Genomic DNA, 13125 nt, shown 5'->3' on the forward strand with positions numbered 1-13125 from the left:
TGAACTCCAGCCTGAGCCCAAATGTTTACACAGCTATTTTTAGCACCTGGGGTCTGAGACTTGCTGTAGCTTGCTGTGTAGACAAACCCCTAGATGCTTTTGAGAATTTGAGCCTGTCTCTAAACTTGGACCCTGTGCCTGCAAACATGTAGGCACATGAGTAGCTGCATGAGTTTTTCCGTTGTGTTCGTGCTCTCTTACACACACACAAACACACAGACACACACAAAGTTGTTTCATGATAAAAGTGTTTGTAGGATCTGGTTCTCAGATTATAGCGCAGATAATAACAAACACCAGGGTCTTAGAAGAAGGCGTGGGAGGATGCGGCACTGCACTGATCCTTCTTGTAATTTTGTTTCTCTGCTCGGCTGGAAGATTTAACCATTGGTTTGATGGCATGGCCCTGCTGCATCAGTTCCAACTGGAAAATGGCATCGTGACTTACAGGAGCAAGTTCCTGCAGAGTGATTCCTATGTGACTAACAGCCAGCACAATCGGATCATGGTCTCGGAGTTCGGAACCCTGGCTATGCCGGACCCATGCAAGAGCATCTTTGGTCGCTTCATTTCGTGGTTTGAGATGCCACGTAAGTATGTTCCTTAGTTGAAAGCAAAGTTTTTGGAGGTGGTATGCATCCCAAGTGGGTGATATTTGTTTGGAGGAACAGTTTTTAGGTTTGAAGGGAGCTGTGTGGAAGTTTTAGTGGTTTTGCTTTGAGTGGTCATGTTTCTGTGGGGATCACCCCTCTGAAGAAACAACTCCAAGCCAAACTCAGCTGAAATAGACACACTTAACTTGGGATTTTGGCTCCCCTTCCCCCCCCCCCATGTTGTTTCCACCCAGAATCAGAAATGTAGCTCACTGTTTGTGCACCTTGGGCCTGGTCTCCAGAGGTGCTGGGGGCACCCAGAGCTCCAGGTGAAGTTGACAGGAGCCCTGGTAGCTCAGCACCTCTCGCCATTGGTCCCTTTGATGCCATTTACTTAACCTTTGGGTTTGTTACCAAATTTGATTCACCTTGTTCCAGGGTTTGTGTAAATTCTGCACCTCCTCTCACAAGCAACACCCTGTAGGGTGCCGTAATGAGCATCTTACAATCTGCTGGTTTTAGTACAAACCTGTCTTGAAAGCCCCACACCTTGCTAAGCTTTTAGGGTATGTAGGTTATTCCTTTCCTTCCTGCGGTAAGGGGCGGGAGGGTGATATGGGTGAGGAGAGGATGGCACACCGAAGTGGACGTACCATTAGCTGTAGGATTATAGTTAAGGCTATGAGTATGTCACGGATGTCATGGAAGTCACAGATTCTGTGACCTCCGTGACATTGGGGCCCTGCAGCAGCCCAGCTGCCACAGTGGAGGACTGTCCCAGCTCCCAGCAGGCCCACACCAGCTCCCAGTCCTGCAGGGTGGCAGGGGATTCCCTGGAGCTCCCCAGCCCCCATGGGTGGCGGGGGATTCCCTGGAGCTCTCCAGCCCCCTTGGGTGGCGGGGGATTCCCTGGAGCTCCCCAGCCCCCACTGCTGGACCTTCCTCCCTCCCCATTTTATCAGGGATGTTTTTAGTGAAAGTTACTGACAGGTCACGTCTTCCGTGAATTTTTGTTCATTGCCCATGACCTGTCCATGACTTTTACTAAAAATATCTGTGAAAAAATCATAGCCTTAATAATTTATAGTGTATTGTTTGCTTAGATAGAACCAGGTTATTTGTGGATGGTGACTCACAGGATTCGCTTCAGGTACATTTGAAGGAAATATAGTTAACTCACGAAAGCTCATGCTCAAATAAATTGGTTAGTCTCTAAGGTGCCACAAGTACTCCTTTTCTTTTTGCGAATACAGACTAACACGGCTGTTACTCTGTCTCCTGAGTGAAGCACAGAGGAGGGGCGAAGCTACCTGTCTGAAACCAGCAAATGCAGCTCAGCCTGCATCCCATTCCTTCCCTGCAAATCAGTCAGGGCCCACTGACTGCTCCTTTGGTCTGGTCTACACTTGGGAGATTAAATTGGTTAAAGCCTCTAGAACAGTGTTTCTCAAACTAGGGCCACCGCTTGTTCAGGGAAAGCCCCTGGTGGGCTGGGCCGGTTTGTTTACCTGCCGCGTCCGCAGGTTTGGCTGATCGTGGCTCCCACTGGCTGTGGTTCGCCACTCCAGGCCAGTGGGGGCTGCAGGAAGGGCGGCCAGCATATCCCTTGGCCCGCTCCGCTTCCCGCAGCCCCCATTGGCCTGGAGCGGCGAACCGCAGCCAGTGGGAGCCACGATCAGCTGAACCTGCAGACACGGCAGGTAAACAAACCGTCCCAGCCTGGCAGGGGCTTTCCCTGAACAAGCGGCAGCCCTAGTTTGAGAACCACTGCTCTAGAACATTTGTAGAACACTTGTGTCCATACCTAGAAATGCCCTACCTGCTCTAATAAATAATTACAACAGGCCATCTGTCAGTGGGTTTAATAACCAGTCAAAGAGCCACTGGTTCATTTTGATAGCCTTCTGCAATCTAGAATGCGTCCAGGAGCTCAGCTAGGAATTGTAGGCTAGATATCCAGAGGACATTGCAGCTGAAATGGTTTAGGACAATGCTAGCTTGAGTGCAGGGTGAAACAAATCTATTTCACATGTTGGTGCTGAAATGTTTGTCTTAAACTGTTTCAGTGCATCCAGTTCAGTTACAAACTGATTTCTTCTCTAGTGTAGACAAGACCCTAGTGAAGTTAAGAGAAGGAAAATGCCTCCCAGGTCTCCTCCAATCAATTCCCCTTGCACTCCCATTAGAAGTCAGTGACAGATAATCCCCTTTTGTACATTTCCTGTTATTTTGTCCAGTCCAATTAATGTCCCAAGTGATGGGACAATGCCCCTTGCATTGAATTTGAATTGCATTGTCCCACTATGGGGCCTGCTTCTGCTTTTTACATTGCTGACCTGGCCTCCTGTACAGAGTGCAATCTGGGTTCTCTGCTCATGCTTTCTGATAAATACTGGCAACTGGTTGTCTGGCCTTATAATAAAGAATATCTCAGCCCTCGCCATGGGTTGCCTTTCCCTCAGGTCTGCATTCCGTTTGTAATATCATTGGTTTCCTTTAGTTGCAAGACACTGAAATGAGCCTGCACAATGACTTAGTAGTACCTGAATCAAAAGGAATCAGATTTCTTCAGTTTGCATTAAAAACAAGTCTTTTCTTTGGCATGAACTCACCCTCATAGGTAGAGCCCTGTGTGCTGCTATAGATCACTGAGATAGAAAAGAAAGAAAACCGTAGAATCATAGAACTGGAAAGGACCTCGAGAGGTCATCTAGTCCGGTCCCCTGCACTCAAGGCAGGACTAAGTATTATGTATCAAACCCTGCTGTAGGCCTGCAGAGAGAGACAGGTGAGTGCAGAAACAAGGAGGACGACGTAATGTGGGTAGGACTGTGCAGAGGGGAGGCTTCCACCTGGGCTCAGGTGCCCAGACTGAGTCAACTGTGCAGTGCAGACACAGCAGTGTGAGGTGCACTCACACTCTAAGGCTGTCAAGTAACCAGGTCCTGCTGGCCAGATGGTTTTAATCTCTCCTGCCTGTCCTGAAAGGGATTTGTGTCATTAGGAAAACTGGTTTATTTGTTTAAATATGCCTAACTTGCTGTAGTGAGATGTGAGCTTAATGCATCTGCATTACTCTCGGATTTTGTTTCAGGGCCAACGGATAACTCCAATGTGAACTACGTGGTGTACAAGGGAGACTATTATGTCAGCACCGAGACCAACTTCATGCAGAAAGTGGATCCAGAAACCCTGGAAACCAAGGAGAAGGTAAAGAGTGGGTGGGATGACGGGTTTAGCACCTGGCGTGGGGGAATCATGTCACACTGTTCCCAGGATGGCCTTGGCAGCTAGTGGGACAATTCCCAAAGACCCTCTTGGTCTTTGTGTCCAACCTGCATGTCCAACATGGTAAGAATCCATGGCTGTTGTTGAGATCCTGTGTACCTCTCTCTCCTGGCAAAAATGACTTCTCTGTGGCAGATACTGGAATTGCCAGGAAATCTACAGTCACTGCCAGTCACCCCATGGTCTTAAAAGTCCCTCTGTGGTGCATGTGCTGGAGGGCATTGCAGGATCGAGGTGAATAGTAAAGCAGCTGCCATGCTTGAGGTCCAGTCACAGCCATTGGCAGCAGGCAGGGTTAATCTGGAGGACTCCTCACGTCAGTTATATTTTCAACCAAGGGTAGAGCAGGGTCCCTCGCAACTTGGTCACTGTCCATGAAGTGCAGGATCTGGTCTTGTCTGGCGATTCCAGTGTACGGAAATGCAAAAATATATACCCATGTAACATCAAGGTTATAGATGTTAATACTCTTACAGAATTCCACTCCTGCCTATGCTCTGCCCTACCCCATGGTCCCACCCAATCTGCTCCCCTCATCTCCTTCAACCTGTCCCAACTCCAAGCCAGCCCTACCCCGGCATGCTCCTTGAATTCTTGGCTAACCCCACCTCCCCATTGTGTTCATCCTGTGCACTAGCCTACATGCTGTTCAACTGCATATCACCGAATGTGCTGTTGCATTTCAGATTAAGCTGTCTGCTGTCTTCTGCCATTTTGTGGCGTTTACATCAGATTAAAGCCCTGATCTTGCAAATTGCTCTGTGCACAGCTGCATTAACTCCAGGGGATTCTGCAAGAATGCAGGGATCTGCCCACCTGGAACAGCTTGCAGAATCATGGCCTACATTTCTAACCTTAATGCTCCATTCCTATAAGATTTAGTTGGCATGTTAATTTCATAGGCTTTTTGAGAAAATAGAAAAGAGGGGGAAAAACACAAGGAAGGAGAGAACAGGAGAAACTGATTAAAAACTGCAGCTGCTTTTACTGGGACGGTTTACAGCTGCACGGAGCTGGGAGCTAGGCAAACTCTCCTTTGTGGCGGAACAGCAGCACAAAGCCACACCTACCCAACACTCTGTTAGAGCTCTCGTGTATTCACTGTGTGCCATAGTTGCAAGCCATATGGAAATTCTAAGCTTAGCAGCCATTTCGTGCTGCATGTGTCCAACAAAGTTGATTTTGGTGGTTGCATAATACCTATTTCAACCCTTGCCAGGGACTATTACCCAGTGAAGTGATGCCATGGGTGTGGTTTCAGTGGTAAAGTTCAGCCAAGTGGAGACACCCGGACATAGAAATTCTCATCAGCCATTTTTAAAGAGGTGGACTAATATTTTCAAAAGTGGCTAATAAATTGGGGCCCTGAATTTTTGGGTGCCTAACTCAAGACACCTTAAAGAGCCTGATTTTCAGAGGGTGAACACTCAGCACTTTCTGAAAATCTGGGCCCTTTCAGGTGTCTCAAGTTGGGAAGCCAAAAATCACTAGTCACTTTTGAAAATCTTGGCTGAGAAGTGTATTTTTCACACTTGGACATTTCAGTGCATTTCCATCAGACTTTCTCCCTAAGAGACTCACCTTTTGACTAAGTCTAAGCATAGAAAGTTGCAGCCACAAAGGAGAATTCTGAACACTTATGAGCACATGAAGATAGAATTAGAATTAAGTTGTGCATGGGACCTTTGCTACAACATTTGCTATCCAGAAAATCTTTAGTTCTAGATAATATTAAACTCTGTTGCATCTTTGCATAGCCTATATTGGTGTTTGAAGAAAACACACCAGTTACCAAATGTCTCTGTCTGCTTGCAATAGAACTGATAGTTTTGGGACAGAGACTGTCTTTTAATTGCATGCCTGGACACACCTAGCACAATGGGGCCATCTTTATCTTAGGTACTTATATGGCTCCATTACTGGGGTTTCGACACACCCCACATTCTTTAAGCTTTAATCCAAACATCATCCCTGTGAGTGCTTTTATCTTCGATTTACAGATGGGGAACTGAGGCACCGAGAGGCTAAGGTCACACAAGACGTCTCTGGAAGAGCAGGGACTTGAATCCATGTTTTCCAAGTCCTCAATTAGTGTCCTGACCACTGGACAACCCTCCTTCACATGCCCTGGGCCTTGAGTAGTGCCCAGGTACTATTGCTTTATAAATTATAGTGTTACCTGCATACTAGGGCACCCAACTTTACCCAGTTCCTAGGGCTCAAGGCATAACTCGGTTAATTTAGGTACCCCGACCCTTTCCCTGTTGCTAGGGCTTCAGCGGAAAGGCACCTACACTTGCTCAGGGCGTAATCTTTTGTGGGTTTATGGGGTCTTTTACCACTGAAAGAGCCTTACATAGTAATCCTTAACCTCTATTTATTAACAGTCACCAAAACAGAATGCACACACTAAGCATACAATGCTCACCACTCCCAACAAGGCAGGTGAACTGTTCCTGCTGGCCAGTCAGGATCAGGTAATCTGAGGACTCCAGCTTCTGCATGGTGTGATTGGCAGGGTATTGAGGTCTTGCCGCTCTGATCTTGGGGCTGTGTCCTGGAGTTCGTTCCAAAGAACTTTCTTTTGGATCCCAGTTTATATAGTGAAACTTGAGTCCTGCTTAGCTGTACCTTCACCAGTCATTTTTACTGAAGTATTACAAAATAATTCTTTGATCAATCCTAACATATTGCGAAATAATTCTTTAACCAATCATACTCCACCACCTTAGTTGACTTAAATCTTACAAAATTAGTTATGCAACAATCAAACAGAAACAATCAAAGAACGAGACAGAGACCATACAGATAAACAATAGAGAAGTAGGGACAATACATAAAGACAATACAATAGAAGTATTAATTTCACAATCACAACTGTTGATAAGTGATTCCTTGCCAGAGAGAATGCTATCAAGCAAAGTTTCTTAAAACATCTTAAAGAGATTCCTTGCTTATCTGGTGATGGTGGGTACTATTAGGAGGGGCACCTTCTTAACTGCCTGTATTATATTGTTTTGATATAATTTAGAAGGAATGTAAGGATGTGACTTTCTGCTTCTTGGCTTATGGCTGCTGCTCGGAAGTGATTCCTGCTCTGACTCTGAAAATCTTTGAATTTGCAGGTGGATTGGAGCAAATTCATTGTGGTGAATGGAGCAACAGCCCATCCACATTATGAGCCTGATGGGACAGCATACAACATGGGCAACTCTTATGGGAAACATGGTGAGGCTAGGCAGGGTAACTGCTCTGGGAAGCAGGGTGGGGTGAGGTAGGGCCAGTCCTGCGGGTGGCTAGGCAGACTACATGCTGCTTCTGTAAGGAGTGGTTTTTGGTGGAGTCTAACAAAGTGAGGAAGCTCCCATTTCTCTGTGGGACACAATGACAGCAAAGCAGAATCAGTCTTAAATTGTGGCTGCTGTCAATCTCACCATGACATTTGTTCTCTTAATGTTTGGCCTCTTCAGGTAATGTGATTTGGGTGACTGCCTCATCCCAGTGAGCACAGACCTTTCTGTGAGCGGTGAGGAAGACGCTCAGGGCACTGCCCTGGGTAGGATGAGATGTGTCATGCACACATGTGGATCAGTTTGGTAGAGAGAGGATGCTTTTTAAGGAAGTTTAATAAAGTGTCAGGGCTGAATCTAAGGCCTTTTGAAATCAGTGAGAGTTTTTCCATTGACTTAAATGGGCTTTGGGTTGGGGCCTTCAAGCATTCCTTATGGGAAGAGAAAAATTATTATGAGGGCAGTAGCCTGCAGTAGAGTGAGTGCATTGACCCTTCCTGGACACTATAGTGAAATCCCCACTCCTTGCTAGGTTTCAGAGTAGCAGCCGTGTTAGTCTGTATCCGCAAAAAGAAAAGGAGTACTTGTGGCACCTTAGAGACTAACCAATTTATTTGAGAATAAGCTTTTGTGAGCTACAGCTCACTTCATCGGATGCATTCATCCGATGAAGTGAGCTGTAGCTCACGAAAGCTTATGCTCAAATAAATTTTAGTCTCTAAGGTGCCAAAAGTACTCCACTCCTTGCTAGTTATTCTCAGTTGTGCCAAATTATGCACATTCAAGCATCACCCCCAAATCTGCAGCGCTGTAGCTACTCTCTCTGCAGTTCCCAGTTATGAAACAGTGTGAAACTGATGTAGGACAGCTGTCAGAAACAAACCTGAATAAAGGTGTTTATTGAAAGGACTAAACACTGGCACAGTTGGATTAATTTTTTTTTTAAATACAGTCATGTCCATTTAGCCTGTAGTACTCATTGCCAGAAGATGTCTATGAGGCCAAAAGCTTAGCAGGCTTCAGAACAGGACATTTCTATGGATAACAAGAAGATTTAGAATAGCAAGGATTAAAATAACCAAGAGCTCTGGATGAGAGATAAACCCCAATATTTCGGGGCATGAGCCAACCTCTGATTACTGGGGGACAGGAAGAAACCTCCCTGGTGGCAATTTGTCCCAAAACTGCAGGGCTTCTTGAATCTTCCTTTGAAGCAGCCAGTACTGGCCACTGGAATAGTGGACTAGACAGACCACTTGTGAGATCCAATTTGTCAGTTCCTACAGATGGGGGAGTGTGGTGGTAGAAAACCTATTAGTCCATATTCCCTTGCACTTGAGGTGCCAGGATTGATCCCCATCCTTTGTCCTCTGCAGCCAGGGGTTAGGGTGGGATCAGTTTCTGTAGCAGATTTTCCAATACTAGGAAGATATTGTGCAAAACCATGACCCTATTCGAGTGGCTCTTCAAAACCAACTTTAATTTCTTTTTGCATAAAGACATTCCTCCCCAGTGTGCCTCAGCCCAGAGAAAGCAGCTAATACCCCATGTTGTTATATCTGACACTGTTGGCTTGCACCAATTCACCGAACAATTCCCTGGCTTTGCTGTTCTTTCATTCTTGCTGTGCTAATTCCTTTGTGCTTCAGCAGCATGTAGCTTCGTATTCCCCCACAGGATCATGCACAGCACATGCCTCACGATGGCTGAGTTACCAAGCCATCAATCCCACTTGGGCGGGGATCAGATTCCGTAGACAAACATCATTAAATTTCACCTGGACTCAGAATTCTAGTTTCTCCCTTTGACCCAGGAGCTGTGAGGTTGGTTTGAGTCCTCATTCCATTGTTGTGGGTGCTCAGATGTTGTGATAATGAGCTTAGTACAAATGCTTAGGTTTGATTCCAGTTCCTCTGACTGAGACCCTGTTGTAGGAAACTGGCTTTTTGTTATCTGCTCAGCTTAGCTGGTGCTGTGGCTCCAACTCTCTTAATGAGGCAGAGAAAACAGCAGAGCCTGACAATAGCTATGTGGAAATGGCCACTAGTGAGACTTGGAACAAGTCAGAAGAAATTGCTGCTGTAATGGATGAAGGAATCCAATGGGACCCCCAGTTCTGGGGCTGGAAGCTTGTTAGCCGACGGCCAAGGATGTTTGGTGAGGTGCCAGCTATGCCCGTTTATACCATCCGTGACTTTAACCGCTAGGACGCACTGTCCCTTCGCGGCGGGCAGCCCGGGCTAGGCTGACGGATGCCCCAAGGTCCTAACCACCCGTGACTTTAACTGCTAGAGCTCAGAGCTCCTTCGCAGCGGGCAGTCAATACTGACTGACAGGTGCCCCAATGGCAGCACTAAGAGCCTCTCCACACCCGTGACTTTAACTGCTAGAGCTCAGAGCTCCTTCGCAGCGGGCAGCCAGGATTGACTGACAGGTGCCCCAAGAGTTTGCCCCGTGGAGGCGGCACAACTCAACGCTAGGCTCTTAGTACTCTCACCTAATGGCCAGGCTTTAGAGCCAAAACGGCTGAGGTTCTTTAATTGTGTTGGCTGCTTTACAGTAAACCAGAGAAAACAAGTCAGGCTTATGCATAAATGGTTACCAAAATTTATTAAGCTAGATTCTAATCATGTGGTTACAAAATTGCTAGTGCCTACTTATTTAAATGTAGAGATGTTACACACACAAACAAGTTACAAAACTGAAGCCACAATCCCAAAGGAAGAAAACAAAGTATAGAGCTCTATTTCAAAATATGTGTACACTAAAGATAGGAGATCAGGTGTGGGTGCTTCTTACCCTCCTTGCATCTCTCGATTCCAGCGGTGCCAAGCCAGGATCGGTCACTCAATTCCGCGGAAAGACGAATAAGGGACAAGGCGTAGGGACCCTCTTAGCTGCAGAAGCCTTGGGAGGCTGTCACTTATCTGACCAGCAGATAGATAGTGAAAAGCACTCAAAAATCATGGTGCTGTAGGTCCCCTACTTATACCTCTGTACTCCTTTATTCTCTTTCTCCTTTCTTATGCCAAATTGAGGCTGGTCTGTCTGGGTGACACCAGCTTTCGCAAGAGTAGTTTACACTTGCAAGGGAGAGAAACAATAAGTGTCGACTACTGGACATTTCTTTTATCAGGGTAAATATTTTCCCAACTAGGATGTTGGTGTGTGTGCATCACGCTATTTAGTAGGGGCTAAGAGCCATGTCTGTCACAGGGCCTCTGCCTGCTGTGAGCTTAATCGTTGTATCTGCTCCCAGAGGCACATTGTAGCAGCACACCTGTGCTTTCACAGCTTCAAAGGCTGTGCTGGAATATATGTTAAGTGCCCTGTTCCGGCTTACTCCTGTGTTTCCAGCAATGCTGGTCTGAGGGGGGGGGGGGGGGGGCTGGCTGTCTGGCTACAAAGCTGTGCCTAGATTTCAGCATGGGGGCAGGTGCCAGGGGCGCCCATTAGTGGGGAGGGGACGTGAGAGTTTCGTATAGGAGGTGTGCAAGCTCTCAGGTGGAGTTCTTAACTACAGCACAGAATTAGTGTGAAATGTAAGTTCTGCAGAGGAAATGTGCCTCTGGGGCAGGGAGTCAGTTATTTTGTTTACAAACAGAAGCAGGGTGACTACGATAAGAGATAAGAAAGGGCTGGTGATTAAATTAAGGATCTGGAAGTCTAGCCTGTAAAACAGATGAATGCATCCGATGAAGTGAGCTGTAGCTCACGAAAGCTTATGCTCAAATAAATTGGTTAGTCTCTAAGGTGCCACAAGTACTCCTTTTCTTTTTGCGAGTACAGACTAACACGGCTGCTACTCTGAAACCTGTAAAACAGGAATCCCTGGGCGTGGGCGAAGCTGTTTTAGAGGGAACGCAGGGGACTCAGAAAAAATACAGCCAAGTCCTCTGAGCCAAGGTTACGTTAAGAAAAGGGTGAGATTTGAGGGCATAAGTGAAAAGGGATCAAAACCAGGGGAAGGGATAGCAGTAGTATAGAGCAAAAAGAACAGGAGGACTTGTGGCACCTTAGAGACTAACCAATTTATTTGAGCATAAGCTTTCGTGAGCTATAGCTCACTTTATAGAGAACTTCCTACTTTACCCTGTGGCCCACAGTATCTGAGTGCCTCACAAGGTCTAACCTATTTATCCTCACAGCCCCTCGGTGAGGTAGAGCAGGGCTATTATCCCCATTGTACAGATCAGGGACTGAGGCACAGAGAAACTAAAGGCCAGATTTTCAAAGGCATTTAGGCACCTAGTGGGATTTTCATAAGCGCCTAGAAGGTTAGGTCCTTTGTAAACCTAGCTGCATCTTTGGGTGCCTAAAAACCTTTGAAATTCTGTCCCTAAGGCACTGGCCTGAGGTCATACAGAAAGTCCGTGGGGGGAGTAGAAGTTTTACTGGATTAAGGACTAGAAGATTTGACTCTCCAACTTTCTTTCTAGAGGAAGAGCTGACCAGAGCTCCTGTGCCTGATTATTTTCCATTCCTGCCTGTAGTGGCCCTGAGATACCTCAGAAGTGTTAGGTTTTTTCTCAACTTTAAAATACAAAATTTTCTTGGTGTTTGGTTTTAAATATTCTCCTGTGAGAACTGCAACTCAGTCACTGTAGTGCTGTGCTTAAGAGCCTTCTGGAAAGTAACTAGCCTTTAAACAGAAGTAAAAGCAGTGTTGCCAACTCTAATGATTTTGTCAAGAATCTCATGCTAATTGTTTTCCTTAAAGCCTCAGCTCCTGGAGTCAAGTGGATATGTGATGGTTTCAGCCTTTATTCTTAAAGAAAAATGAAGTTTCTAGCCCTCATGGCTGTGGAAAGATTCAGAATGTGACCCAGTGCACCCTAAAGGCTCAAAAAGCAGAAGGCAAATTTAAAAAAACCACCATTTTAACACCAAATTTAAAAAAACACTATTATTTTTACATAATCTCATGATTGTAAAGCCAATCTTATTTCTGGTGAGCCTGATTCATGATTTTGAACATTTGGGATTGGCAGGACTGTGAAAGTAACTGGAAAGTGTCAGTTTCACTCCTGTTTAAGGTTAGTTTCTAGTCCATTATTTGTAGTGAGGCAGGTGCAGTATAAACTCATGGGGCCTTGCCTTAGCAGGATGTTTCCAAAGTTAAATGATCTATTCCAAGCTTGATGAACTGCAAAAAAGTGGTAGAAAGTCATCTAGATTTTTCTACAATTGTTGTATTTAAGAGTTAGTAACAGAGAATATACATTACAATTTTAAACCTACCCTGGGTGTCCCTTAAGTGATTTGACACAAGATGTGAGAACACGTTAGTATTAGAGGCGAGTGGGTCTAATTTATTTAATCCTCTTTTTTATATAGGAATTAGATACAGTGCTGCTGTTAGCTAATTTCTAAATTATTATCGGCAACAAAACCCTAGAATTTTCAGGTGCCTAAGTAGCCCCTGGAATCCCAGTTAAAGTTGCCTCCCCCTACCCGAATCTGAAATGGCGCCCCTGGCAGGTGGATAGAGAAGTGGGGGTGGGTTTGGGTTCTGCTGTGAACTGAATCTGAATTTCAGCATGTGTCAGGGTATGGTCAGGCATTAACACTGCAGCTCCTGTTCATAAAATGTATTTGTCAACATGGTATTCTCCTGGGACAATCAAAGAATTGCCATTCTGTGTTGATCTCAAACTGGAGTGCTCTGGCCAGCCTGTATACTGTGACAGAAGGAATGGGTTTGGGAGAACTTGAACGCATGGCTAGAGAGGAGCTTTCCTTGCCTTGTGCCCAATAAATAAAAGAAATAGGAAGACTGTTTGAAAGGAGAAGGCATGAGTGTGTGCCCCACAGGAAGTGGGGATTTGTAGTACTGGATGAATCTAGCCAAAGCTTTAAGAGCTCATTAGCTGGGATTTATTGTCAGCACCTGATGGGATTCAGGGGTGGGTGATTGAAATATTTAAAGCTGGCTGGGGGATTTATTCCAGTGG

General features: G+C 45.8%; 1 protein-coding gene across 1 annotated transcript in view; it reads left to right on the forward strand.

Moving 5' to 3' along the window:
• BCO2 (beta-carotene oxygenase 2) overlaps window positions 1-13125 on the forward strand; it is an 89549-nt gene that overhangs the window by 63452 nt on the left and 12972 nt on the right. Inside the window, exons 4-6 of the mRNA XM_077839983.1 lie at window positions 379-590; window positions 3688-3803; window positions 7007-7109. Coding sequence (XP_077696109.1) covers window positions 379-590; window positions 3688-3803; window positions 7007-7109 — 431 coding nt within the window. The remainder of the gene's footprint in view (window positions 1-378; window positions 591-3687; window positions 3804-7006; window positions 7110-13125) is intronic.

Source organism: Eretmochelys imbricata, chromosome 22 (assembly GCF_965152235.1).
Source record: "Eretmochelys imbricata isolate rEreImb1 chromosome 22, rEreImb1.hap1, whole genome shotgun sequence".
Taxonomy (NCBI): domain Eukaryota; kingdom Metazoa; phylum Chordata; order Testudines; family Cheloniidae; genus Eretmochelys; species Eretmochelys imbricata.